At 34.9% G+C, this 25,404-nt stretch overlaps 2 protein-coding genes across 2 annotated transcripts; both read left to right on the top strand.

Moving 5' to 3' along the window:
* The first annotated feature begins 16,828 nt into the window (after positions 1-16,828).
* Positions 16,829-18,980, top strand: LOC129423765 (uncharacterized). The gene is made up of 5 exons (XM_073856641.1): positions 16,829-17,195; positions 17,471-17,545; positions 18,029-18,093; positions 18,336-18,395; positions 18,594-18,980. Exons 1-5 carry the CDS (start codon positions 16,829-16,831, stop codon positions 18,696-18,698), a joined length of 672 nt encoding a protein of 223 aa, XP_073712742.1. The 3' UTR covers positions 18,699-18,980.
* A 604-nt stretch (positions 18,981-19,584) lies between these two features.
* Positions 19,585-25,014, top strand: tmem98 (transmembrane protein 98). The gene is made up of 7 exons (XM_055191665.2): positions 19,585-19,729; positions 21,903-22,110; positions 22,233-22,364; positions 22,463-22,496; positions 22,581-22,696; positions 22,774-22,833; positions 22,960-25,014. The coding sequence occupies exons 2-7, from the start codon at positions 21,980-21,982 to the stop codon at positions 23,147-23,149; spliced, it is 663 nt and encodes a 220-aa protein (XP_055047640.1). The 5' UTR covers positions 19,585-19,729; positions 21,903-21,979; the 3' UTR covers positions 23,150-25,014.
* Positions 25,015-25,404: the final 390 nt, after the last annotated feature.

The raw sequence follows: 25,404 nt of genomic DNA, 5'->3' as shown, positions 1-25,404 counted from the left end.
TGTACAATTCAGTACAATTTTTAATTTGTAGTTGTTGCTGTTGTTGTATTAGACATTACATTACACTGTATGAAAATGAGAGGCACAAATCAGGAAGAGGTGTATTGTAAACACATGAGAAAGACACATGTGCATCAGTGGCTGAAATTGATCAGACCATCATGAGAAGTCATCAGTGGGGGGATGAACACCCACATTAGCATAACACCTACAATTCTCCGGAAAGGGAGACCACTAAAACTGCAATCATCATACATTTTCCATTAGCTCATGTTGAATTTGAAGTTGCTGTCACTATTGGTAAATCTCATAAATAGGCCAAATCATGATTTGCCTTGAATCTAATAATCTTACATTGCATCTATGAGAGGCTGACAATGAAATGTCCAAGTAAATTAACTACTTGTGTATTAAGGTCTGTCCTCCTTAGATAGCTAAGTGCTGTACATCTATCAAAACAATAGAAGTCTATGGAATTTATTCTCAAATATATTCTTCCTGTTCAGCAAAATAAGTGACTACATGAGCCATTCTCATTTTTTTATATATATAATAATATGGTAACTTTACACATTGTATTAAAGATCCAGGAAGTATAAAGAACATGTTAAAAGCATAATGTGTGAGTTTCTGAAGACTCAGAAATAGAAACATTTCACACTTGCTAATGTTTGCGTGGTGCATCAAAGAAACAAAAATGAAGATTTATTAATGTCCTCTTTATTTCACTGCATTGAGTCCAGATTTCATTTATAAACCACTGACAGCAGTTCTAGCTGGTTTTATTGAACAGTGGGGTCAATGCCATTTGATAATAATCTCTTACTGTTTTTATTTTCGTTAGGCAGGATAAGATGACATATTCTGCTGTGGTTTGTCTGCAGCCACACCTGCTCATAAAGTGATAGCAGAGTACACGGAGCATGCAAGCATTAAAGCAAAAATACTAAAATCCATGAACTATATTATATGTTTAACTTTTTAATTAAAACTTAAGGTATTTAAACTTTCAAACTTATAGCCTGTGCAATTATATTGTGTGTAAAGATACACTAACTGTATGCAATACTAATACACAAGTGTTTATTTTTTTTACTTCATAATTACAGTTATGTGTAAACCCTGTCCAATTAAATGTTGTGTGTGCACAGAGATAACTGTGTCCTGTAACAGAAATCCACACAAAATATTATGATACAGTAGATTCCTTATAAAGGAAGTTTTACATAAAGATCCAGAAAGTATATAGAGCATACAATACTGAAAAGAGGGAAATGACATACTGTATGATGTCTGAGTTCCTGAAGACTTTAATAAAGCATTCACACTCGCTCATGAAGTGCTTGTTTATGGGTGTGGAGCATCAGTGAGAAACAGTCATGAAGATCTGTTTATATCTTCTCTTTATGCTTTACTTCACTGCAGGTGAGTCCAGACTTTCTGCTTTTATTAACCATTAAAGGGATACTTTTTCGTTTTGTCATATTAAAATATGTTATTACCTTAACTAAGAAGAGTTGATACATACCTCTATCATCTTAATGCGTGCACTTAATCGTTGTGGCGCGCGGCAACATTTTGATAGCACTTCGCTAGAAATGACCAAACACATCAACGTTTACCCTATTTAAAACGAGTAGTTATACGACCAAGTATGGTGGCACAAAATAAAACCTGCTAAGCAGGTTAAAAAAGGGTATCTATAATGGATGGCGGAATAGCCCTTTTGGGAGTATTTTGACTCGGTGCAGTAAAAAGTCATGCCTCCTCTTCTCCCTTTCATAATGAGAGGGAGAGTTTTACTGTGTCGAGTCAAAGTTTGTTTGTTTGTTTTACAAAGTTAGAGCATTCTAAAAATCTTTCTAAGAAAGTCTTCAGAGTTTTTAAATATACTGTAAAACCTAACATTCAACTTAAATCAAACCATTTAAGGAAACCGGCTGCCCCAAACCATTTAAGTTTCAAAACACATACATTTAAGCACCGTGAACTTGAGTCATGTGCAAATATGCACCCACATTCAAGTAGTGTGAACCCAAATACAAGTGCATAACTGCACATGACTCAATTTGTTTAAGTTCATAGTACTCAAATGTATGTGTTTTAAAACTTAAATGGTTTAAAGCAACCGGTTTCCTTAAATGGTTTGAGTTGAGTTAACTTTTAGGTTTTACAGTGACAATCTGCGTTTTGGTTCTACTGTGAGTGTGACACCACTTTATTTACAGTAGCATTATTTAATTCTTCATTTTCCAAAAGGTCAAATTAAAAACATAAAAAATGTGTGATAAGTTCACTATTATTATTATTATTATATAATAATAATAATAATAAAAAGAATAATAATGTTAGGCACACATTATTTGCTTTAATAGCTACAATTTAGAGCAATCTCACATTTGAAAAACCTTTAAAATAAACTGTGAGCTTTTTTGCCTTTCTTAAAATCTCTGTTACTCAACTTTTGCATTATAAACCATTGCTTAATGTTGTTACTTTTATCATCATTTATCACATATCAAATTTTGTATGTACTGAGTGTTAGATACCTTTTCTTGTAACACTTTACAATAAGGGTGCACTAATAAGCATGAATTCATGCTTAACTAATGCACAGATAATACTGAATTAAGGTATTACTAATGATTATTTAAGCTATTCATTAGCTATTCAATAACAATTGCCTCATTAGTAACTAATGAAGAGTCTGTCTGGTTAATATATTAGTTAATTTAATATATGAATTGTTATTAATTAAATATGTAATTGTGGATTAATTCCATCATCACTTATTTTATTAACTAATAGTGATAATTAATTTGTTAATTACCACAATGAGCCAAAGCCTTATATTTCAACTTCCAGATAATACAGGTAAATGAATATGCATTAAATGAAATAATATAATATATTCCCCTCTCTATGACAACTAAAAGGTTAATGAAAGTTAATGTCACACATATATATATGAAGAGTTTGGTTCCAAAACGTGATAAACGCCATTTTTGAAAAAATCAGTATTATATCAGGTCAGTATTTAAAAGTAAATTCTTAATCCAATATCTGCCGTGTTATTCTGTCATCTTTTCTCCCTTTTTTCCCAAAATGTGATAAACGCCACTCCTCCTTTTTTACAGAACGCAATAAATCCGCTCCAGAAATTACAGCGCACCATTCCACGCAATGTTAAGAAACAATGGTCGCGCGTTGAGTACATGGAATCCTAGTTTGTACTTCGTGATCAACAAACAAAACAAAATAATACTTTAATTGCATTGATAAACCTGTGATGGTTTTCTGTGATGGGAAAGAAACGCCATCAACATCTAACAATTTATGTGAAGCACTCGGGAGACTGGTGCTTATCTCCCGACAGCATCAAGTTTCATGCCAACACACTGACCCCAGAGGATCTAATGAAAAACTTTACATTATTTTACTCAAAGTCAACGAAAATCGAGCAGGACCAAAACATTTTACAGCTGATCGCTGTGAAAAATGTTAAGCGACGGCATCAAGTATAACCGCAGCAATGACAGTGATCTTAATATGACAAAGTAAGTGTTTTGATTAATGACATTAATGTTTATTTTTTTAATCAGTGTGTACAACTGTTCAACTTAATGAATATAAAATGGCAAAGATGAATGCACATTTGTACATTGAATTAATAGATTTCTAGCATTTTGAAACAATGGATTTATTGCATTTTGTGAAAAAATAAATCTTTGAAAACCAAGTTGTGGATTTGAATGTTTTATGTTTCTATAACCTAAAGATGCGTGGTCTTCATCTTGTCACTTTCTTGATATAGAAAACACGTTTTTACCGAAATTTGTCAAAATGGATTTATTGCGTTTTGGAACCAAACTCTTCATATATATATATATATATATATATATATATATATATATATATATATATATATATATATATATATATATATATATATATATATAGTGACATATGACATACAGATATAAATAGTTTTTGCTTTTTGGAATATATTCAAAAACACAGTGTTTTTTGTAACTATGACGTACTTTCAACAGGGCAACTGTAACAGCTTTCATGTTTTACAGCAATGGTAAAGCAAGCAGTTGATAGAAAAAAACATGCACAGACAAATCCAAATTAAACGTTGCGGCTCGCGACGACACATCGATGTCCTAAGACACGAAACAAATGGTTTGTGTGAAAACTCGAAAAGTATTTTTATAATTTTTTTACCTCTGATACAACACTATCCCCAGAGCAACACGTGCATTCACTTCACCGTCTTCTTCATCTAATTGTTAGGAACAGGGACAGATGAAACCAAAAGCAGACAATGTTGAGGGGTGAACAGAAAACACTTTAATATTAACAAAACAAAAAGCCCTCCAGGGGGCAAACAACAGTAAACAGGATATAATCACAAAACACACACTTGACTAAACACTGGCTTGAACACTAGATGACAAGAGTAATAACAAAACGAACGAGCACAGGACAAGAAACACAAGGGCTTTAAATAAGGGAGTAAATCAATTCAATTCAATTCAATTTTATTTATATAGCGCTTTTCACAATTTGGTAATTGTATCAAAGCAGCTTTACATAATAGATGCAGTGAAAAGCACAGAAAATCGACAGATAGCACAACATAATACACGCAGGGCCGTTTGAAGGAATTTGGGGGCCCCAAGCAAAATGGACATTGAGGCCCCCCCACACACAGAAATTTAAGCAAAGCACCTTGAGAGAGAAAGAAAAGATGGTAACACTTTATAATAACAATCATATAAAGATGGTAAATTGATAGTTAATTAATCTTTAATTGTCATTTAGCTGTTAGCAAACAGTCTTTTTACTGTTAACAAACAATGAAATTATAATTAAATGACTAATTATTAGTAGTGTTGTAAATTAACAGTTTATTGTAACACACATATCTATCATATAATATACAGTATTAGGTATCGGGTAATGATTAAAAATGCTTGTAAATCTTTAAGAAACCATTTTTAAAACATCTATAAACATTACATAGATAGACGGACCAAATATTCCAGACACTTTGTTAAGGGTTACTAACTTAGTTGGTTTGTAAACTGTCTATAAACATAGACAAAGTTGCAACAAATGACTATATTACTTTGTTAAATAGTTAATAAACAGTACCAGTGAAACATGTGGGTTGTCCTGATACTGTACTTGTAACAGTGTAAACATTGCTACACAGAATAAAGTAACTGTTCAAGATCCATTGATAACTAATGTCATATTTGCATAAACTGTCACTACTGTATATCCTGACACTAGCACAGTAAGATAAGCTATGAAAAAATAATGTTCCTCTGCGGCTCTGGCTCTTTCTGGTAAATAACGTATACAACGGTTTACAAAGTATTTATTAAGTAAAACGATCGGTTTGCTAACAGTTAAATGACAATAACTAAAGATTAAATAACTAACAATTTAGCATCTATTAATGATGGTTATTATAAAGTGTTACCGAAAAGATATGTTAGCAATAGCATTTCCATATTTTGATATTTATAAGGGATCGGCTGCTTTCACAACCACCAATGCTTAAAAACTTCCCAAGCTATATGTCTGATGCACAGAATTTATCGTGTCATTTTCCTAACCCCATTTGGTAAATACATTATTTTGTTAAATAGATTATCACGGTGTGGAATAGTTCATTTCATTAGCACTTTCATTAAAACCTACAAAGTACAGCAACGTCATGGAATTAAACAGCGATTTTGGAACCGATCTGCGTCTTCCTTATCTCGTTAAAAAACATATTACAGTATATGTAACCATATTCCGTTTGTTCGAGAAAAAAGTTGGACTACCTGTTCGTTACAAGCAGCATTTGCCGTCAGGCAGGTATAGCTAACATAAACAGATTTTTGCTACTGCCTACCTGCTGCAAAATTACATCATTTGCACAAGACAAGTAGAGCTATTTCATCCAATGTAAATTATTACTTACCATTATCTTGTTTTTTTCTTATCCTGCTCTTCCTTTCTCTTCTTTCTTTTCTGGCTTCCAGAAGCATAAATCCACTTCATGATGACTGCCGAAGTTTTGTATTTTGCCGGCAGCAGAGATCACGTCGTTGGCTGGCTGCCTTTTGTCAGCGACTAGTACTGAGAGGGGGCCCCCTTGAGTGTCATTGCACTTTACTGCATTGCATTGACTATCAAAGGGGCACAGTTTGTCGTTGCATTAATTCTCAACCAGTCGTTGTCTTGGGGCCCCAGGAAATTCCGGGCCCCAAGCAATTGCTTGGTTTGCTTGCCTTGTCGCGACGGGCCTGAATACACGATAGCACAAGCAGCTAAATTTGCTGCGGCTATAAATCAACATTATGAGCGAACGCATTACTAAAGTAACGTATAGAAGTTAAGCCCAAGAAGGCTGCCTCCCCGGGTTGAAAAACCCCCTAGGAGAAAAAAAACCCCGGATTTTAAGCCGGGGAAGTAAAAAAAGTCCTAGGAGGGAAAAACCCTTGGAATAGATATACATTGAAATGGATAAGGAGATTAAGCAGAGATTAAGCGGGTTCTGCCGGTGGTCATTGGTCAGGCATCAGCTGGAGGTGTGCCGACTTTCACATTTACCGGAACTGGATCTGTTTGTCTCATTGTCCTCGGGATCGATGTAGTGATTCGGTTTGATAACAAGTATCTCTGTCTTATTGGAGTTTAGCATAAGAAAGTTATGTGCCATCCAGTCAATTCCTGATAATATCTCCTAGAGGTAACATATATAACGAGAACAGGATAGGACCTAAAACTGATCCCTGCGGTACGCCGTATTTAACCAGGGAGTGATATAACTCCTCTCATTACATAAACAAAGTGATAGCGATTGGTTAGATACGATCTGAAACCAAGAGGGGAACAGGTGCAAGGGATCAAACCAATGAGAATGACAAAGAGCGGGGTAAAAGAGACAGGACAAGGAAAACACGTGGCGAGCTATCAACAAACCATGGCTACGTGTTCCCACACAGAACATGATACTGTCAGAACCCTGTCAATGACACTAAAACAAGTCCAATCTGACAGGGTCCTGACAGTGCCCCTCCCAAGGGGACACGCAAGAAAAACACAACATAACAACAAGATAACAACAAGAAACTAAACTAGACAAAAACAACAAAATAATAAGTCCAGGGGAACACAGGAAAATGTCCATGGAGGAGCAGGACGTGGACTCAGCGGTAACTGCATGGGCCTCGACTGGGCGGGCTGGGTCGACTGCGCGGGCTGCGGGGGCTGGGTCGACTGCGCGGGTTGCGCTGGCTCCAGCTGCTCAGGCTCCCACATTATCTCTGCCAACAGGACCTCCATTGCTCTTACCTCCCGGCTCATGAGGGTAAAACAGACGGCCACCCTCTGACATGGGTCGATCAAGGTTATGACCTCCATCGTCTGCTGGTTTCAGTTTTGGCTAGTTCGTTCTGTCAAGAATGCAGACGTGACAGGGACATAAATAATAATTTATTTAACAAACTGAAAATTTTGTTTAACAAACATATTAACAAAACACTAAACTTAAACTAGAACACACTACACTTAACTTAACTTGAACAGGCACACTGGAAACAATGACTGGCAAGACCAACGTAGTTACACAGACGAACCCGTACTGAACAACACACAAAAGGACTCTTAAATAGGGACAAAATAAATTACATACAACTGGAAATCATTAAGTAATGGATCAGAATAAACCAATACTAAAACCATGTATCTCCCATATAGAACATTGTACTGTCAGAACCCTGCCATGCTGACTGGATCTAAAAACAAACAAGGATCTGGCAGGATCCTGACACTAATGTTTAATTGTGGGTTGCGAAACAACTTCATAGGTGCATACCGCCACCTACTGTATTGGGTGCACAGCATGAGGGCGCATATAAACTATACGGGGCTCCCGATACAGTAGGTGGTGGTATGCACCTATGAAGTTGTTTCGCAACCCGCCATTAAACATTAGATGAATAAGACAGTGATGTGAAAAATAAATAAAACGGTGATGTGAACGCACGTGTTGTTTTGGGGATAGTGTTGTATTAGTCTTGCGTAGCCAGACCTTCAATACTGAACAGGTTATGACCTCCATCGTTCAATACTGAAGGTCTAGTGTTTTACGCTGCTTTTTCTGGACAAAGCCCGCCCACCACCTGTTTGACCGACATGTCAAACAACCAATAACAGTTTGTTCTGTCTAGTGCCACGTTTCGGACTCCCCACAATAACGAGCCGGCTGGCAACAAGTCAGTTATTGAAATAACCAGCCAACCGAATAGCATCAAAATAAACAACATTACTCACCATAGAACAATGGTGTGCACTTCATCAACAGCTACACCAATGAGACGCTCCCGTAAAACGTCTGTTTGAAGCATATCTCTTCAATTTTTAACTCTTTCGCCGCCATTGACGAGATATCTCGTCAATCAAGAGAAAATGCTTCCCTGCCAATGACGAGTATTTCCAGCTTTCCGCTAATATCCACCAGGTGGCGCCCTTCCACAACTTTTTAAACTCGAAAGTATTGCCCAATGGCAAGCGGCTGCATGTCCGTGTCTGTTTTAAATATTGCTCTGAATGGGATCTTTATGAAAAGTCCGTCACAAAAATGGAATTATCTCTGCTTTTTGCTCAAAATGTGGTGTTTTTGCAGAAACCTACCCATATTCAAAAGCTGATTACAAAAGAACTACTCAAGGTAGGATGACATTTTTTTTTAGTTTAAAAAAAAAGGGTCTGTTCTTTCATTTGGTATATTGTATGTTTATATATTTAAAGAAAAACATTTTCTGGAAGGCATTAACAACCTGATCTCATGAATTTCCGTGGCATAGTCACGGAATTTTGTGCCCATTTTTCCGTGGCATTCTTACGGATCTCCGCATTTTTCCGTGGCCCTGCTACGGACTGTCTTTTTCCGTAGCATTCTCATGGATTGGTTACTCAACTGTTTTCTCCTATTTTCTTACCATTTTCGCTTCGGTTTAGAGTTAGATTTGGTGTTTGCGTTAGTATGTCACTTTAAAGGAGAGTTTGACTGCTTCGAGTCAAAGTTTGTTTGTTTGTTTGTTTTACAAAGTTAGAGCATTCTAAAAATCTTTCTAAGAAAGTCTTCAGAGTTTTTAAATAGTAAAATCTGTGTTTTGGTTCTACTATGACATCACTTTATGTACAGTAGCATTATTTAATTCTTAATTTTCTAAAAGGTCAATAGTGAATAAGTTCACTATTATTATTATTAATATATAATAATGATAATGATAAGAATAATAATGTTAGGCACAAAGTATTTGCTTTAATAGCTACAATTTAGAGCAATCTCACATTTGACAAACCTTTAAAATAAACTGTGAGCTTTTTTGCCTTTCTTAAAATCTCTGTTACTCAACTTTTGCATTTATTATTAACCATTGCTTAATAATGTTGCTACTTTTTTATCATCATTTATCACATATCAAATTTTGTATGTACTGGTTGTTAGATACATTTTCAGTTTGACTCATATATCCCCCCTAGGAGTTCCTTATAATTTACAACAAGTTTATTATAAGCATGTAAATATTTAAGATCTAAGAATTGAAATCATTTCTGTTTAAATCCCCATAAGTCGCTTAACTTCTTAGCTGGTACTTCTTGCTGTTGTTTGTTTAAATCAAAAAATCTCTGATCTGTTCTAAAAGGTAAAACTCTTTTGTCTGTAGGTTGTATTGATCGAGGTAGAGATGAGCTCACAGGATACACTGGTGGTTCACTGCTGCTGCCCTGTACTTGCACAGACCCACAGTACACAGTTCAGACATTTACCTGGCTTTATCTGCAAGAACAGCAGCAGATCGATGTATTTCAAAATGAAACCTACAAAGGCAGACTGAAACTGTTTAATGAAAGTTCACCTACAAATCTCTCTCTTCTCATTTCTGACCTGAGAAAGGAGGATGAAGGACTCTATAGGTGTACGGTTTCATCTACAGAATTCAGACACTTTAGGATAACAATAAAAGGTAAAAGTAATGAACTACTAGAAATGCATATTTTTCAAACTAAAACAGAAAAGTGATTATACATTCTAAATTGATCACAAACCTTAAATATTTATGTGATATTGTTATGCTAATGCAGTGATTTTTCATTTCTCAATTTAGGTATGTTTTTTTATTTTTTTTACAAAAAATGGACAAACATGTAATTATGTATCTCACAGTCATGAAGAAAATCAGTTTTGAATGCACTTTAAATATAAATATTTTTCATAAATGTGTGAACAGGTTGTGAACTGGTTAACAATACACAGACAGTTGAAGTGGTGAGACGTTCAGGAGAGTCTGTAGTTCTGCCCTGCTACTGTAAAGAGCTAAAGGCTAAACCTCAACAACTTACATGGACTTATAGTCCATCAACACAATCCAATACAAAACCTAAAGAAATTTACCCAAGCAAGGAGAGTCATAGACACAGAGATAAAATCAAACTGTTAAATAAAACCAGTCCAGGAAATCTTTCTCTACTCTTATCAGGCCTGACCACAAAGCATGAAGGAAATTATACATGTTCTGTAGAGTCTCAACAATACATCAACATCAGACTTAAAGTTGAAGGTAATTTTCCTCTTGTAACTGTCAACATCACTATTTTTTAGGCTCTAGTTAAAAGTGTTTGACACATGTCTTCATTTTTTTTGCCACAACAAATCTTATAAAGGCATTAATTTACTCAGAGTAGATAAATTAACGAAGCAAATATTTATTAAAATATTTTAAGTAAACTAATGAAATACCATTATAATGAATGACATTTTTTCTTTATTGCTATTTTACCTTCATTTTTATAAAAAGTATTTTAAATATTCCAATTGTGTGAGGAATCAGATGATTTTACACTGACACCTGTTGAACATCATCTTCACAACAGAGAAATTGAACATCATCTTCACAACAGAGAAATGGCACATCCGAGAAGTCTGTTTATCGACAAATAAACCTGTTAAACAAAGTGACAACAACTACCAAAGAGTCACAAGTCACACAACACACCTTAATGTAAGCAATAAATGTTTAAAATGTTATGGTAGACATAATTTTTCAAATGGTCTCAAACCGTTGCTAAAACTAACATATGTACCATTAAACACATTTAAAAGGTTCCTCACTAATTTCTACAGTATTTTATAAATAGGTAAAATAATGTTTTGTTTAAAGTTGCAATCCATAACCTTTGACCCATTATCATTGTTTGAAACAAAAAATTGCAAGTATAGGGGTTGAAGACAGATGATGTCAAACTGATATGTCCATGTGCACCTAACAGCTAAAATTAAAAATAACTGATATAAGCTTGCTGTTGTTAATCAAGCTAAGAAGATATGGATTTATTTATGTACTTACTTATGTGAATTTTGGTTTATTTTTAAGAAACAAAAATTACAGATTGTAGTTTAAAATTGAATAATCGGAGTGAGGCTTAGGTTAGGATATGGTTCAACTTCAGCATTACAAAGTTGCATTTTCGTGTTAATTTTCATACCATTGCATCTGTTTAAGAGGTTATTGCCATTTGATAATAATCTCTTCTTTTTTTCTCTAGAAAGGATGAGATGACACATTCTGATGTGGTTTGTTAAAACTGCAGCCACATCTGCTCATAACGTGATAACAGAGTATACAAGCATCAAAGTAAAAATACTAAAATCCATGAACTATATTGTATGTTTAACTTTAAAACTTAAGGTATTTAAACTTTTAAACCTAGCTTATAGCCTGTGCAATTATATTGTGTGTTTGTAAATGTACAGTAACTGTATGCAATATAGATGGAATACTCTTTTAACTAGAATTACAGTAATGTGTAAACCCTGTCCAATTAAATGTTGTGTGTGCCAAGAGATAAATGTGTTTAAATAAATAAAGTGCATTTAAATAAAGTTTCACATAGTGTATTTAAAAAGAAAGTGTAATATAAAAGTGTATTTAGTGTATAAGTAGTGTCTAACATTTATTGCACCAAGAATTATAACAAATGATGATCAGTTAATGGTCGGAGTATAGCTTGAGCTTTAAGCACACAATGACATTATTACCGAAACATCTCAGATGTCTTGTACAGGACGTTCTTCTATGTGTGCTGCCATTAAACCTCACATCACACAAAAACAAACATATTAGACTGAACTCACCACTGGTGATCAACATCATATATTGTAGTCTTTTTGTACACATAAGCATCATATAAATATCACATACATTCATTCTTCATGTTTAGCAAAATTAGTTTAACTGTCCTGAAATACAAATTCACACAAAATATTATCATACAGTAGATTCCTAATAAAGTAAGTTTTAATAAAGATCTAGGAAGTATAAAGAACATGCAGTAGTGAAATGGGGAAGTGACGTATGATGTCTGAGTTCCTGAAGACTTTAATAAAACATTCACACTCGCTCATGAAGAGTTTGTCTATGTGTGTGGAGCATCAGTGAGAAACAGTCATGAAGATCTGTTTATATCTTCTCTTTATGCTTCACTTCACTGCAGGTGAGTCCTGACTTTCTGCTTTTATTAACCAGTAACAACCACTGTAGCAGTAGTGCTGATCCATAAATTATAAACTTTTTTTAACAAACTGAGATTATTTTAAACTAACGTTTGTCCTTAAATGTACTTAACAAAACCTAATAAAGGTTGATGAAAGATTACTAAATAATGATCAACAACTAAAAATCAAATCCAAACATTAAGGTATCTTTTTATTGGGGGAAAATAATCATTGAGACATCTGAGGTTTTATAAGTCAATACTAAATTAAAATAAAACATAAAGCTGACCTTTGGAAAGTTATAAGAATACAGTAAAACTCGTGAAATTATGAAGGAAATCTTCAATTCCTTTAGAAGTCAAGAAGTCATTTTAAACAGCTTAACAAAGATTTGTTTGTTTGTTTGTTTTACAAAGTAAGAGCTTTCTAAAAATCTTTCTAAGAAAGTCTTCAGAGTTTTTAAATAGTACAATCTGTTTTTGTTTTTGTTTTTTTTGTTCTACTGTGACACCACTTATTTTACAGTAGCTTTATTTAATTCTTATTCTTCCAGAAGGTAAAATTAAAAACATTAAAAATGTGTCATAAGTTCACTATTATTATTAATAATATATAAGACATTACTTATGAAAATGCGAGGCACAAATCAGGTGAATTTCAAGCATATGAGAAACACATGTCACATTGTCTTTAAAGGGGGGGTTTAATGGTATTTCAAGCATTCTGACTTATTAACACAGTTATAGAGTTGTTTCCTCATGCTAAACGTAGGCAAAAGTGTCAAAAAAGCAGTTGGACGTGTTTCAGAGTATTTCTGTGCCGAATGCACTTCGCCAGGGTTCGTACATGTTTCGGCTAATTTTTTTCGATTAAGGTTCTAACTGACGTTTCAGGGGTTTTCGATACGTATCACTTCTTTATATGGGCTTCCGCCGGAAAACTTCCCCCGGAAAACCCCGCCCAGCCGTCAGTCAGCGGGAGACGCTAGAGCTGCTAACAGCTTATCACGCCACTCAGCCTTGTTTAATTTCAAAAGTCAACAATGGCACAACAAGAAGTGTGTTTTTGGATGTAAGGAGAAGACATCCAGCCTCATGGAAACAATGGATATAGTTTATTATCCGGGGTAGCAGCGGAGTTTTGCGTGTGTGTTTGATGCGGTGGATTTTCAGAACCGGTGTTGTGTCGAGCTCAGTTCCCCCTATGTTTCCCTTTAGTGTGGTGCTTTTATGGCGTTTTCATCACGTTACATTTAGAAAGATTAAAGATTTGAATTGGTTATACTAAAAAGGCATAATATCATGTATTTTATAATACAATTTATTAAATATTTCATCCATTTGACAGTTTTCTATTAGGGTATTCTTTTAAAATATAGCCTGTCTTTTTCTTTTTTTTTTCCTTTACTGGTTGTTTTAAAAATGTGATGTTTGCATACATAATTAAATAAATATTATACATATAATATGATTCATACTGTAAAAATAATTGACTTACCATTAAGAACAATACAGATACATTACAGAAATGCACACATATACATCTCAGTAGCCATTAAAACTTTAAATATATAAATAATAAAACCTATAACGTTATAAAAACGCCATAAAAACACTACACTGAAGGGAAAAATAGGGGGAACATAGGGGAAACAGACTTCGACACAACACCGGGTCATGACGAGTTACACGTGGTAAGTAAGACTTCTGTCTTATGTTGGAAATAGGCGCGTGTATATTATATAAATGACACGAACATGTAGTGAATCATACGTTATAAGTGTTGTATAGTGTTGCATGACTCGTACTCGCTCCTCCCATGTTATAACTCCTCTTTCTTCATTTTTTCGTACGTTATCGTAAAGATTCGTTAAAGCTAATATTTCTTTTATAAATCTGATTAAACTAAAGACTCTTCAGAGATATAAAGGATGTCATACTACTCTATAGGTACTCCAGATTGATATCAGAAATGCAGAAACAGCGTGTGTTACGTGAGCTTTAATTGTTCAAACCATCATGAGAGGAAGTCACCAGTGAGATGGTTAAGCACACAGTATTTGCTTTAATGCCTACAATCTCACATTTGACAAACTCTTTAAAATACACTGTGAGCTTTCTTAGCTTTTCTTAAAATCTCTTTGTTACTTAACTTTTGCATTCATCATTAAACATTTGTTACTTTTTATCATCATTTATCACACATAAAAATTTGCATGTACTGAGTGTTAGATACATTTTCTGTTTGACTCCTAGTTCCCCCTTAGGAGCTGCTTGTAATTTACAATGAGTTTAAGCATGTAAATATTTAAGATCTGAGAATTAAAAATATTTCTGTTTAAATCCCCATCCCCACTGTTGCTTGTCTGTTTAAATCTGAAAATCTCTCAACTGTTCTGAAAGGCAAAACTCTTTTGTCTGTAGGTTGTATTGATCGAGGTAGAGATGAGCGCACAGGATACACTGGTGGTTCACTGCTGCTGCCCTGTACCTGCACAGACACACAGTCTACAGTTCAGACATTTACATGGCTTAATCATCAGGAACAGTCGTGGAGCGATGTATTTCAACATAAAAACTACAGTGGCAGACTGAAGCTGTTTAATGAAAGTTCAACTACAAATCTCTCTCTTCTCATTTTTGACCTGAGAAAGCAGGATGAAGGATGGTATAGGTGTAAGGTTTCATCAGAATACATAGACATTAGAATTACAATAAAAGGTAAAATAATTTAACTATGTGCTATTTTAGAAAAGTGATTATACATTGTTATACAACAGTTCTTTCTGGTTCTCGAATCTGATTGGCTAAGAGGCGTGCAATATTCTACTGATAACGGCACAGTAACCGCTTCACCTTTCGTATCATTCCGCCACCTAGTGAATGGAGGTCCTCTAAACAGGCTCATCTCTGAATGGAAAGACTGCCCACACACACGGACACACACAAACGCGCTGTTTTGAATCACTCTCTGTGTGTCTTATTAGTTCACTAGCTCATAAATCAGTCGGTGAATCCCCAATTGGAAGTTATTATTCCGTCAAAGATCAGCGCTCTTGGATGTTACGTTAAACTTAATGGGAGTGATGTCTTGTCACATCGTGTGGACGATTAACACTTGGAAAGAGGAATGTAAACTATGTTTTTCTGGAGCTATATCTCTTCTCAGAACGCGAAAACACTGTGGAACTGCAGGTAAGCACCGCAGCTTTTAAATGTGGACATTGATCATTTACTTTATCGTGATGTGACTATTAAAACATGTTATGAGAATATCGCCACTGGTATATTTATAAGCAGCATGCAAAAACATCTCTCTGACACTTATAAATAAACGTTTTATATAGTACTGACAAGAACAAAGTTTAATAATAATAATCGAGTGCTCGTATCGCGTGAAGAGTAAATGGGAAAGCAATAGTAACGTTATTAACTTTTACCTCGCGCCAAAACAATAACAACACAAAAGACACTAAATATGAATAGTAATAGTTTGATCATGACACCAAATACTGCTGATTTGATCTCATTTTGACGATCAAAAACAAACAAGGCCAACATGAGAGCCAGGGAATCCCTGTCAGAGATGTAGCCCAGAGAGGGCGGTGGTCAGGGGGGCGAGTGAACACTGACGTCCGCTCATGCTTTGGTACTCATTCGTACCGAATCTCACTAAGCAAACGTTCAAACAGGCGCTATCTTTACTAATCAACTGCAGATTTAAATATAATACATATAAATTCTCGACTGAACTAATCTTAAAACTACACTTTGTGACCAAGAAACGGTAATATAAAGAAACGGCTTTTTCGTCCATTGAGTTGTTATGAGATATAAAGCAGCCGAAAGTGTTACCTGTCATTCTGGCCGCCCTCAAATCCGTGGCGGAAGAAGTAGTTCTCAAACAAAGAGGCTTTTAAAATTACTCCGTTGCTGTTTTCTAGTTTTCGTTTTTTAAACGTGTGCCGTCGAACTGTTGTATAAAAGCAATATCGCTCTCGGAGTCGTGTGATATAGCTCTGTATCATCACGGCTGTGATTGCCTGGCCTAATCGCGGCCGTGATGATATAGAGCTGTGTCGCACTCCTACTCGAGCGATATTGCTTAATAATTTAATAACAACCCTTATATATTTATGTGATATTGTTATGTTAATGCAGTAATAATAATATAAGAAATTCAGTTTACATTTTTTTTACAAAAAAATTGACAAACATGTAATTATGTATCTCACATTTATTGAGAAAATCGTTTTGAATGCACTTTAATATTAATATAAGTTTCATAAATGTGTGCACAGGTTGTGATCTGGTTAAAAATAGACGGACAGTTGAAGTGATGGGACGTTCAGGAGAGTCTGTAGTTCTGCCCTGCTACTGTAAAGAGCTAAAGGCTAAACCTCAACAACTTACATGGACTTATAGTTCATTAACACAATCCAATACAACACCTGAAGAAATTTACCCAAGTGAGCAGAGTCATGGAGGTAAAATCAAACTGTTAAATAAAACCAGTCCAGGAAATCTTTCTCTACGCTTATCAGACCTGACCTCACAACATGAAGGAAATTATAAATGTTCTGTAAAGTCTCAACAATACATCAACATCAGACTTAAAGTTGAAGGTAAGTTTGTGTTAATTTTCTAACTTAGAACATTAAGAATATTGATTTGCTTCAAAAAATCTAAACTTTTGGAATAATTAAATAATCTAACATGATCTAGTATTCTATTGCAGAAAAACAGAAATTTAACTCTAAAACAACCCCTCAAACCAATCCCAGATCTGAAGGCAATTCAATAAAACCATGTAATTAACAGTCACATAATTTTAAAATCATTTTATATCACTTTAAATATTCATATTTAAGGTATGTGTGTCTTTCTGTTTATTTCATAGATGTCTTTGCTCTTATATCAGTGTTTTCATTATTGCTTTTGACTGTACTAGCAGTAATGATCTGGAGATGCAGAGGTACACAACCACACATTCAAACACACACATAAATTATACTTGACTAAATTTACACCTACACTGTAAAAAATATTTACTGCCTTATTTTTTTTAGTTGAATCAACTCATATTTGTAAGTCATTTTAACTTACTATTATTTATCTTGACAAGAGATTAGTTGCTACAACTTATAAAATAACGTTGACATATTTCAATGATATTTCTAAGTTATAACAGCTCATCTCTAGTCAAGATAAATAATTGTTTTAATGACTTGTAAATCTGAGTTGATTAAACAACTAAAAAATAAGGCAGCAAAGAATTTTTTAGAGTGTAAAACTTTTCGTTTGATATTCAGTAAAGTTCAGTTATAACTGAAAGTTGCAATTTATTGTGGCTCAATATTAAATGTTAGATTTTATTCTAAACTAGCATCTTAAGATATATTCTGAAATATTAAGCGATTACTGATGTATCTGCATTTCTGGCTAATGTTTTGTTTAGAAACAAGAGATGTGAAAAATGGGACCAGTGATGGACTAGTGCTGTATAATGATGGGGAGAAGAAGGTGAACACAAATCTATTGTAACAAGATATTAAGTTAAGATGTAGATACATGGCATACTGTATATTTTGTCAATAGAAGCCCTGTTGTTTACCTGACAGTTACTATTCATGAAAAGCATCAAATCAGTTTGTACACTGCAACAAAGTCAGGTGCCAGATACATTTCAGAAAGTTTGAGAAAGAGGGTGTGTAAATATGATGCATATATTTGTGTATTCTTTAACAAGCGTTCTCATTTATAAGGATGTCTTAAAGCCTGATAGCTCAGCTCAAGACCAACACATTAAACAAGATGAAACTGAGGTCAGTCAAAATCTATTCTGTGCGTGTGTTTGTGCGTGTGCGTGTGCGTGTGTGTGCGTGTGTGTGTGCGTGTGTGTGTGCGTGTGTGTGTGCGTGTGTGTGTGTGTGTGTGTGTGTGTGTGTGTGTGTTTGTACTTTATGCTTGTGTGAAGGTATGTATTTATAACACAATCTCACTCATTCTGTTTATTTCTCCAGGATGAAGTGACATATTCGACGGTTGTCCATGTAAAAAATGCAGCAAGACCTGCTCAAAAACAGATCATCACAGCAGAATGCTCTGAGTATGTCTGCTTAAAATAAAGCTAAAACATACACGTTTGTAAAAACTATAAGCAACAAAGCAGCTGGACCCTAGTAGTCATTTTCCTTTAACTTAACCTGCAGCTATTGTATTGTTCTATTTTAATTTACAGTTTAGGTCAACTAACTATTCGCAAAATTGCAAACAGTGTCAAGTATACTATACGTTTTTGTGATGTGGTTTGCTAGCAAAGTGTATAAAACTTGAAATAAAAAATGAAAAGTTAATCTTAATAGAGCAATTTGTGTTATTGACCTGAAATCTTTACACATATGTCTGTCATGTCATGAACAACAAAATAGTTATTTTTAAATTAAAAATGTTAGAAAAAATGTCAGAGTTTTTATAAAATAAGTCATGTAAACAAGTAACCAGCTTATGAGATAACATCAAAATAGCACTAAAGAACAGGAAGCAGCATTAAAAAAGATGATGCAGTGAAGTATCATGCGTAGTTGCAAATGTTTGCAGACTATTCAATCTTAACCAAATGTCGGATTGTTAAAAATAAGCTGTGAAATGACATCTGTTCTGCTTGTACCATGCACATTGCAACTTCCAATGAATACAGCTGAGCATTGAAAACAGCATACAGAGTCTATTTTTTGTGATGGGAATACTAAAGATGATGTAACCTTTATCAATTACTTTGTCACTTTTATGAACCCTCATCCTTAAAAGATTTTTTTTTATCTCTATAACTGATAAAACACAGAGTCACACACTGATGTCCCATGGGATTTTATTGCTTAAACTAATGTTTTTTCTATTCTCTAATCCTGCTCTTAAATCTTACAAAGCTGTTTTAGTTTCATTTACTTTTTAATGACTAAATGGTTTGACTCGTCACTGACACCTTGTGGCTGAGTGTTAACAGTTTACAGTGGATGTGAGCGCGCGCCTCGGAGCGAAGTTCACCGAACTGCAGTGCGCACTCCCGCGCTGGAGATCTCCGCGCCGTCTCCACTCGACCACCCAAACGCGCTTTGTTTTAATGGAACAAACGCCGCAAAATGGAAACGGTATATAGGTAAGATACTTAAACGTTTCTCGTCAGGGTTTATGTTATCCAATATATTCTTAAATATGTATTTATTAGAATTTCTCTGATAACATTAATAATGATTGTAAAATGATGATTGTGTGAAGTTGTGCTCTGCAATTGTACAGCCTGATGATGGGGTTGCTGATATGGACATTAATTGAGTCTATATAGGACAGTTTCATTTCTAAAAAGACAACACATAGTGACTGTGAATTAAAAAAATGTATTACCTTGAACCTAAAGAAAACTTTTAGACATAAGTGTTTATCCGTGTGAGGCAGTAAACAAAACAGCATCAATGTTGTTAATATTTTATTAAAGGCTACCATAAACATCCTCAGTCCTTAAAGAAGTATTGTGAGTGATTTTGTGCTTTTAAGAATGTTAACTTAACTAGGGTAACATAATTTGAACATAACTTTGACAGTAAACAAAAACGTATGTACTGTTCACTTATTGATATAGCCTAAATGTATAAGATGAAACCCTATATGAAATATATGCGTTATATTTTGAATGTACCTTCTCTATTGAACTCTAATGTAATAACGTTTATTGATGTTATACATTAAACTCATCATGGTACACAATGGGGTGGTTTCCCAGACAGGGTTTATTCTAGTTTCAGACTACATTGCACGTGTGTTCATTTAAAAACATCTTGCACTGACTTTTATTTTAACCTATCATTCAGTGCCATTGTTTTTCTCAAGATGCATACCAGTTTTGTTTTCTGTAACTTACAGAAAAGAGACTGGTGTGTTTGTTAAAACTACTGTCATTATAAGGCCTATAGTCCTGGTTTAATCTAAACCTGTCCAGGTAACTGCCACAATGCGTTTAATGTTAGTCATACTTGAGTGCTTAGATCTATAATGCATGACATCCTAAATTTATTATTTTATTACATACAGAAAATTATCTTTCTTCCTATTTGCATTTTATTTTTGTTTATTTCATAATAACATAATTTGTCATCTATTCCTCAAACTTGCATTGACACCAAGTCTGTTTTGTTGCTTTATGAGTATTTTTGGTCCGAGTTATGTTCATTGTGGTCCATATTTATTTTCCTTTATCAACTGCAGTTCATATTAACTGACTGTAAAAATTACATGAGCCTGTATTAATATTTATTTTGGGAAATAATTATACTTCTCAAATGTATATTATTCATATAATTTATAATTTATTCATTCAGATTTGTCTGTCTAACTGACATTCTGCATGATCACTGCAGTCAAATAAAATATTTATTTTTTACTATGATCAACTTTTAGGTAACTTATGTTACTATTCATAAAACATACATAAAATGTGTATATCAATAATGTCTCCAAATGCTCAGGGGAATTTGGCTAAGAGAGATTGCATGACACAGCCAGAAGAGTGCTCATTAATCTGATTTGTGAATTACAGCATTCCAAAACTGAATTTCACATACGTAATCCTCTTGATGGAAATGAACTATTTATATTGTAATAGCTGCCCATAGTGAATAATCATTGCATTACTAGCAGTGTAAACAGATAATGCTTAACTCATTAGGCTTCATGAAAAGAAGGGACATTTTGAACTGAAACTGCCAAAAAAACAATAATTAACAATTTACCACATTGTAGATTATAAAGACCAGCCTTAATAAATAAGATGGCATGGCCTAATAAAGAGGAGGAGGGGAAACACGAAACACAAATTACAAACTAAAAGTCTACAAAACAAAAGAACAAAAGTGTGACATGGGGAAGGAATAATGATATAGATAAAACGTCTTAACATGGCAGTGCATGCTACAATTTATTTATTTTAACTTACAGCAATCACACCATTCACACTCACTATAATATCAGGGATATACAGTACATACACCTGTAACCAGGATAATAATTGACTAAACTGGGCTAAAGTCTGATAGGAGTGGCCCCTACAAAGGAACCAGGTACACAAACACACTCCCACACTGACTCTTCTTTTTTATACATAAACATTATGTTTAATATTGCTTCCTGGACTGCAATAACTTCAGAGGGGCCTTGATCTGAAAGGTCTAAATTAAGCTCTACATAAGTACAATAAGTATACTAGATAGCAGTATTGTTTACAGTATGTGGAAATATAGTTAATGCAAACATCCTCTAAATGTTCCTTTATTTCTCAGATAAATGTTGAATTTGGTGTCCCCAACCAAACAACTCTTAGACAATCCTCATCTTCATCATTCATCATCACGTAACCATGGAGACAGTTGTGATTGTGGCCATAGGTGTGCTGGCCACCATCTTCCTGGCATCATTTGTGGCATTAGTGGTTGTGTGCCGACATCGCTACTGCCACCCTCCTGACCTTCTTCACCACTTTGATTCCAAGTATGGCACTCACATTGTGGATTAGGCTGGGATCATTTTGCATTGCATCACCATTGTTTTTCTCAGCCAGTAAGGTACTCACTTCCTTTCACTTTCTCACCCCCTAATCTACCCCATCTCAGACCCACAGTGGATCTGATTGGAGCAATGGAGACTCAAAGTGAACCTTCAGAGCTGGAACTGGACGATGTTGTCATCACAAACCCTCACATTGAGGCCATGCTGGAGAATGAAGACTGGATCGAGGACGCCTCGTACTACCTTCACTTCACACTCATTCTCACAACTTTAATAATCACTGTTGTAGTATATTAACAATGTAGTGATCTCCCTTTCATTTCCTCTCTCTCAGGGGCCTTGTGTCTCACTGCATTGCAATTCTAAAGGTAGATTTACTATATATATACTATATATTTAGTATTAATAATTACTAAAAATATTTCTTCATTGATGACTCTTTTTTCATACAGATATGTCACACTCTCACCGAAAAGCTTGTCGCCATGACAATGGGGTCTGGAGCAAAGGTCAAGGCACCTGCCAGCCTGAATGACATCATCACTGTGGCCAAACGTATCAGCCCAAGGTAACCGGTTTCGGGAGCGTGACACTACTGACAGTGTTGATACTCGCTGATGCTAAGATTTTTTTTTGCTGTCACAGGGTTGATGATGTGGTTCGGTCTATGTATCCACCCCTTGACCCCATTCTACTGGACGCCAGGTAATTTCATACCTACATATGAAGCCATGTTGATCCCAGTAAATTTGCTTTACTGACAAACAGGATGCATACTGTTTCTGTTTTAAGTAGACTTTCTGCATATATTTTCTTTAAATTTCCCCACAGGGCCACTGCATTACTTTTGTCAGTCAGTCACTTGGTGCTGGTGACACGAAACGCTTGCCACATGTCTGGCTGCCTGGATTGGATCGACCAATCACTACATGCAGCCGAGGATCACATGGTCGTGCTGAGAGAAGCGGCCTTGGCGTCAGAACCAGAGAGATGCCTGCCGGAGAGGGAGCAGTCGATCTGACTTTTTTAAAGTACACAAGAGATACTGATATGTTTATAAAATTTCATGCCAAATTCGCACATATTTTAAGAGGTGGTTTATTCATATCAATTTGTACGATTACACACTGTGAAAATTCCTGGTTGCCTTACAATTTAAAGTATAACCAACTTGAACGATTCAACTTACAGTGCTATTTTTATAGCTGTAACTTAAGTTGTTCACCGTGTGTTCGCGCCAGAAGTCAGAAAAGACGTAAAACATTGTGTTCAGTGGTTGAGCTCAAAACGTTTTGAACACCGTTTACACCTGGCATTAACATCGTCCACTTGTGATCCGATCGATGAAAACGCATGTTAATGCCAAGTGTAAACAGCCTCTAAATGGCAGTGCTGTAGTTGGATAGTGCAGATTAAAGGGCGGTATTATCCCCTTCTGACATCACAAAGAAAGACAGATTTCAATGACTATTTTTTCACATGCTTGCCGAGAATGGTTTACCAAAACTAACCATTTATAAAGTGCTGCTTAGAAATCACCCTAAATTCGATCTTGTTATCATTTCTCAAAGCGCATACTTGTTATTCAGAACAAATGTATGCCTAATTAATGTCGTTGAAATATAAAAGATCACCTAACAATGTTTAAATCCTTTAAGAGCAGCAAAAATGGCTCATTTCCCAAAAACTCGGACAAGCAAAAGTGCATACTGACGTGGCTCTAAGTCCGTTTTTATAAATATGGACGTTGCCGTGATTTTCTTATTCCAGTGGTTCTCAAACTGGGGGGGCGGGCGCAAGATGCTGCCAGGGGGGCCCAGTTTTATGACATTTTATAAAATACATAATTTTTTCAAAAATGTTGTGTAAATAAACCTAAAAAAATAAGGCTACTAGCCAACAACACTACTTTTTATACTTTAATATGTTTTGTCTAATTAAAATGTTATGCTTTAGAACAAAATTGTTCTTTGGGGGGCTGTGAAGGAATGCACCGTACACAAGGGGGGCCGCACGCTGAAAAAGTTTGAGAACCACTGTCTTATTCTATGATCAGATCTATGTGTACGCATGCTTTATAAATAAGGCTCCAGGAATTCATTTTTTACAGTTCATTTGTACGTTTTTGTGCGATTTGACTGAATGACGCTGGGATTAGAGGCGGGGTTTCATTAATGCCTTTTCCTCAGTACTTTTTTGTACAATTTATCCATGCAAATTTATACAAATAAGCCACCTAGTGAAATGCGTACGCATACCTGTGATATCAAGTTGGTATTATAAACACAAATAATTTGTGTGTTTTCTTTCTTTCCATTGGTTCTTTAAGTTTATCTCTGTTACATTCCAGTCCAGTGGTTAAACTGTGATCATAATATCTATTTTCCTATGCTGAATTCAAATACAGATACCAAGCTGTCATAGTGCCTGAGACAATCAAATTTTACAAACCAATTCCATTTTTTTTTTGTCAATTGTTATTATCAAGTTTATTGGTTAAGGATTAGGTGATGCAATCGAATGAGCTTTTCATGTGCTGCAATCATCACGTTATGTATTGAATAGTATAGGAGCATGTATAATACACTTTAATACATTATTCTCATTTGGCATCTTCTTAAATGGAATCAAAATGTTAAATTCTGTTTGTAAAATTCATACCTACATACATCTGTAGATATCATACAGCACTTTTTGCTGGTGAAGATAGCTAGCAGATTCTGTTTTAAAGCAAGTACAGGCACTTACATACTTTTCTTTGTCAGCTATCCACACGTGGTCTGTTATGTTTCACTGGAGTCACATGATGTCTAATTCATTTGACACACTAATTCCTTCCCACCACAAACACACACACACACACACACACACACACACACACACACACACACAAACTGATAGTCTTATCAATCGTCTTATCAATTATGTACTTGCATAAGAATATATTAGAAAATGGCATGTTTGTTTGAATCTGTGTAAGCATTTCCACTTTCGATTCCTTTTCGTCTCGGTTTGTGAGCATTTTTGTTACTGATGTATCGATGTTTCGCTTTTATTGCTGCTTTAATTCTCATTGTGTTTATGTATTTGAGGTGCGTAAAGATAAATACTACAAGTTTCACAGTGCAAATACGTCATGTGTTTTTATTTCAAAATAAGCATTACTAAATTCAGCTGAAAGTTAAGGAAATCACCCACACCTCATATTCACATGTGCTGCTTGTGTTTAAAGAGGAGACTGATGGCAGACAGGAGAGATAAAGAACGAGTGAGAGC

This window comes from Misgurnus anguillicaudatus, chromosome 19 (assembly GCF_027580225.2).
Source record: "Misgurnus anguillicaudatus chromosome 19, ASM2758022v2, whole genome shotgun sequence".
In the NCBI taxonomy this organism is placed as follows: Eukaryota; Metazoa; Chordata; class Actinopteri; order Cypriniformes; family Cobitidae; genus Misgurnus; species Misgurnus anguillicaudatus.
Note: the sequence above shows the minus strand (reverse complement) of the source record. Positions and strands in the feature narration are given on the sequence as shown.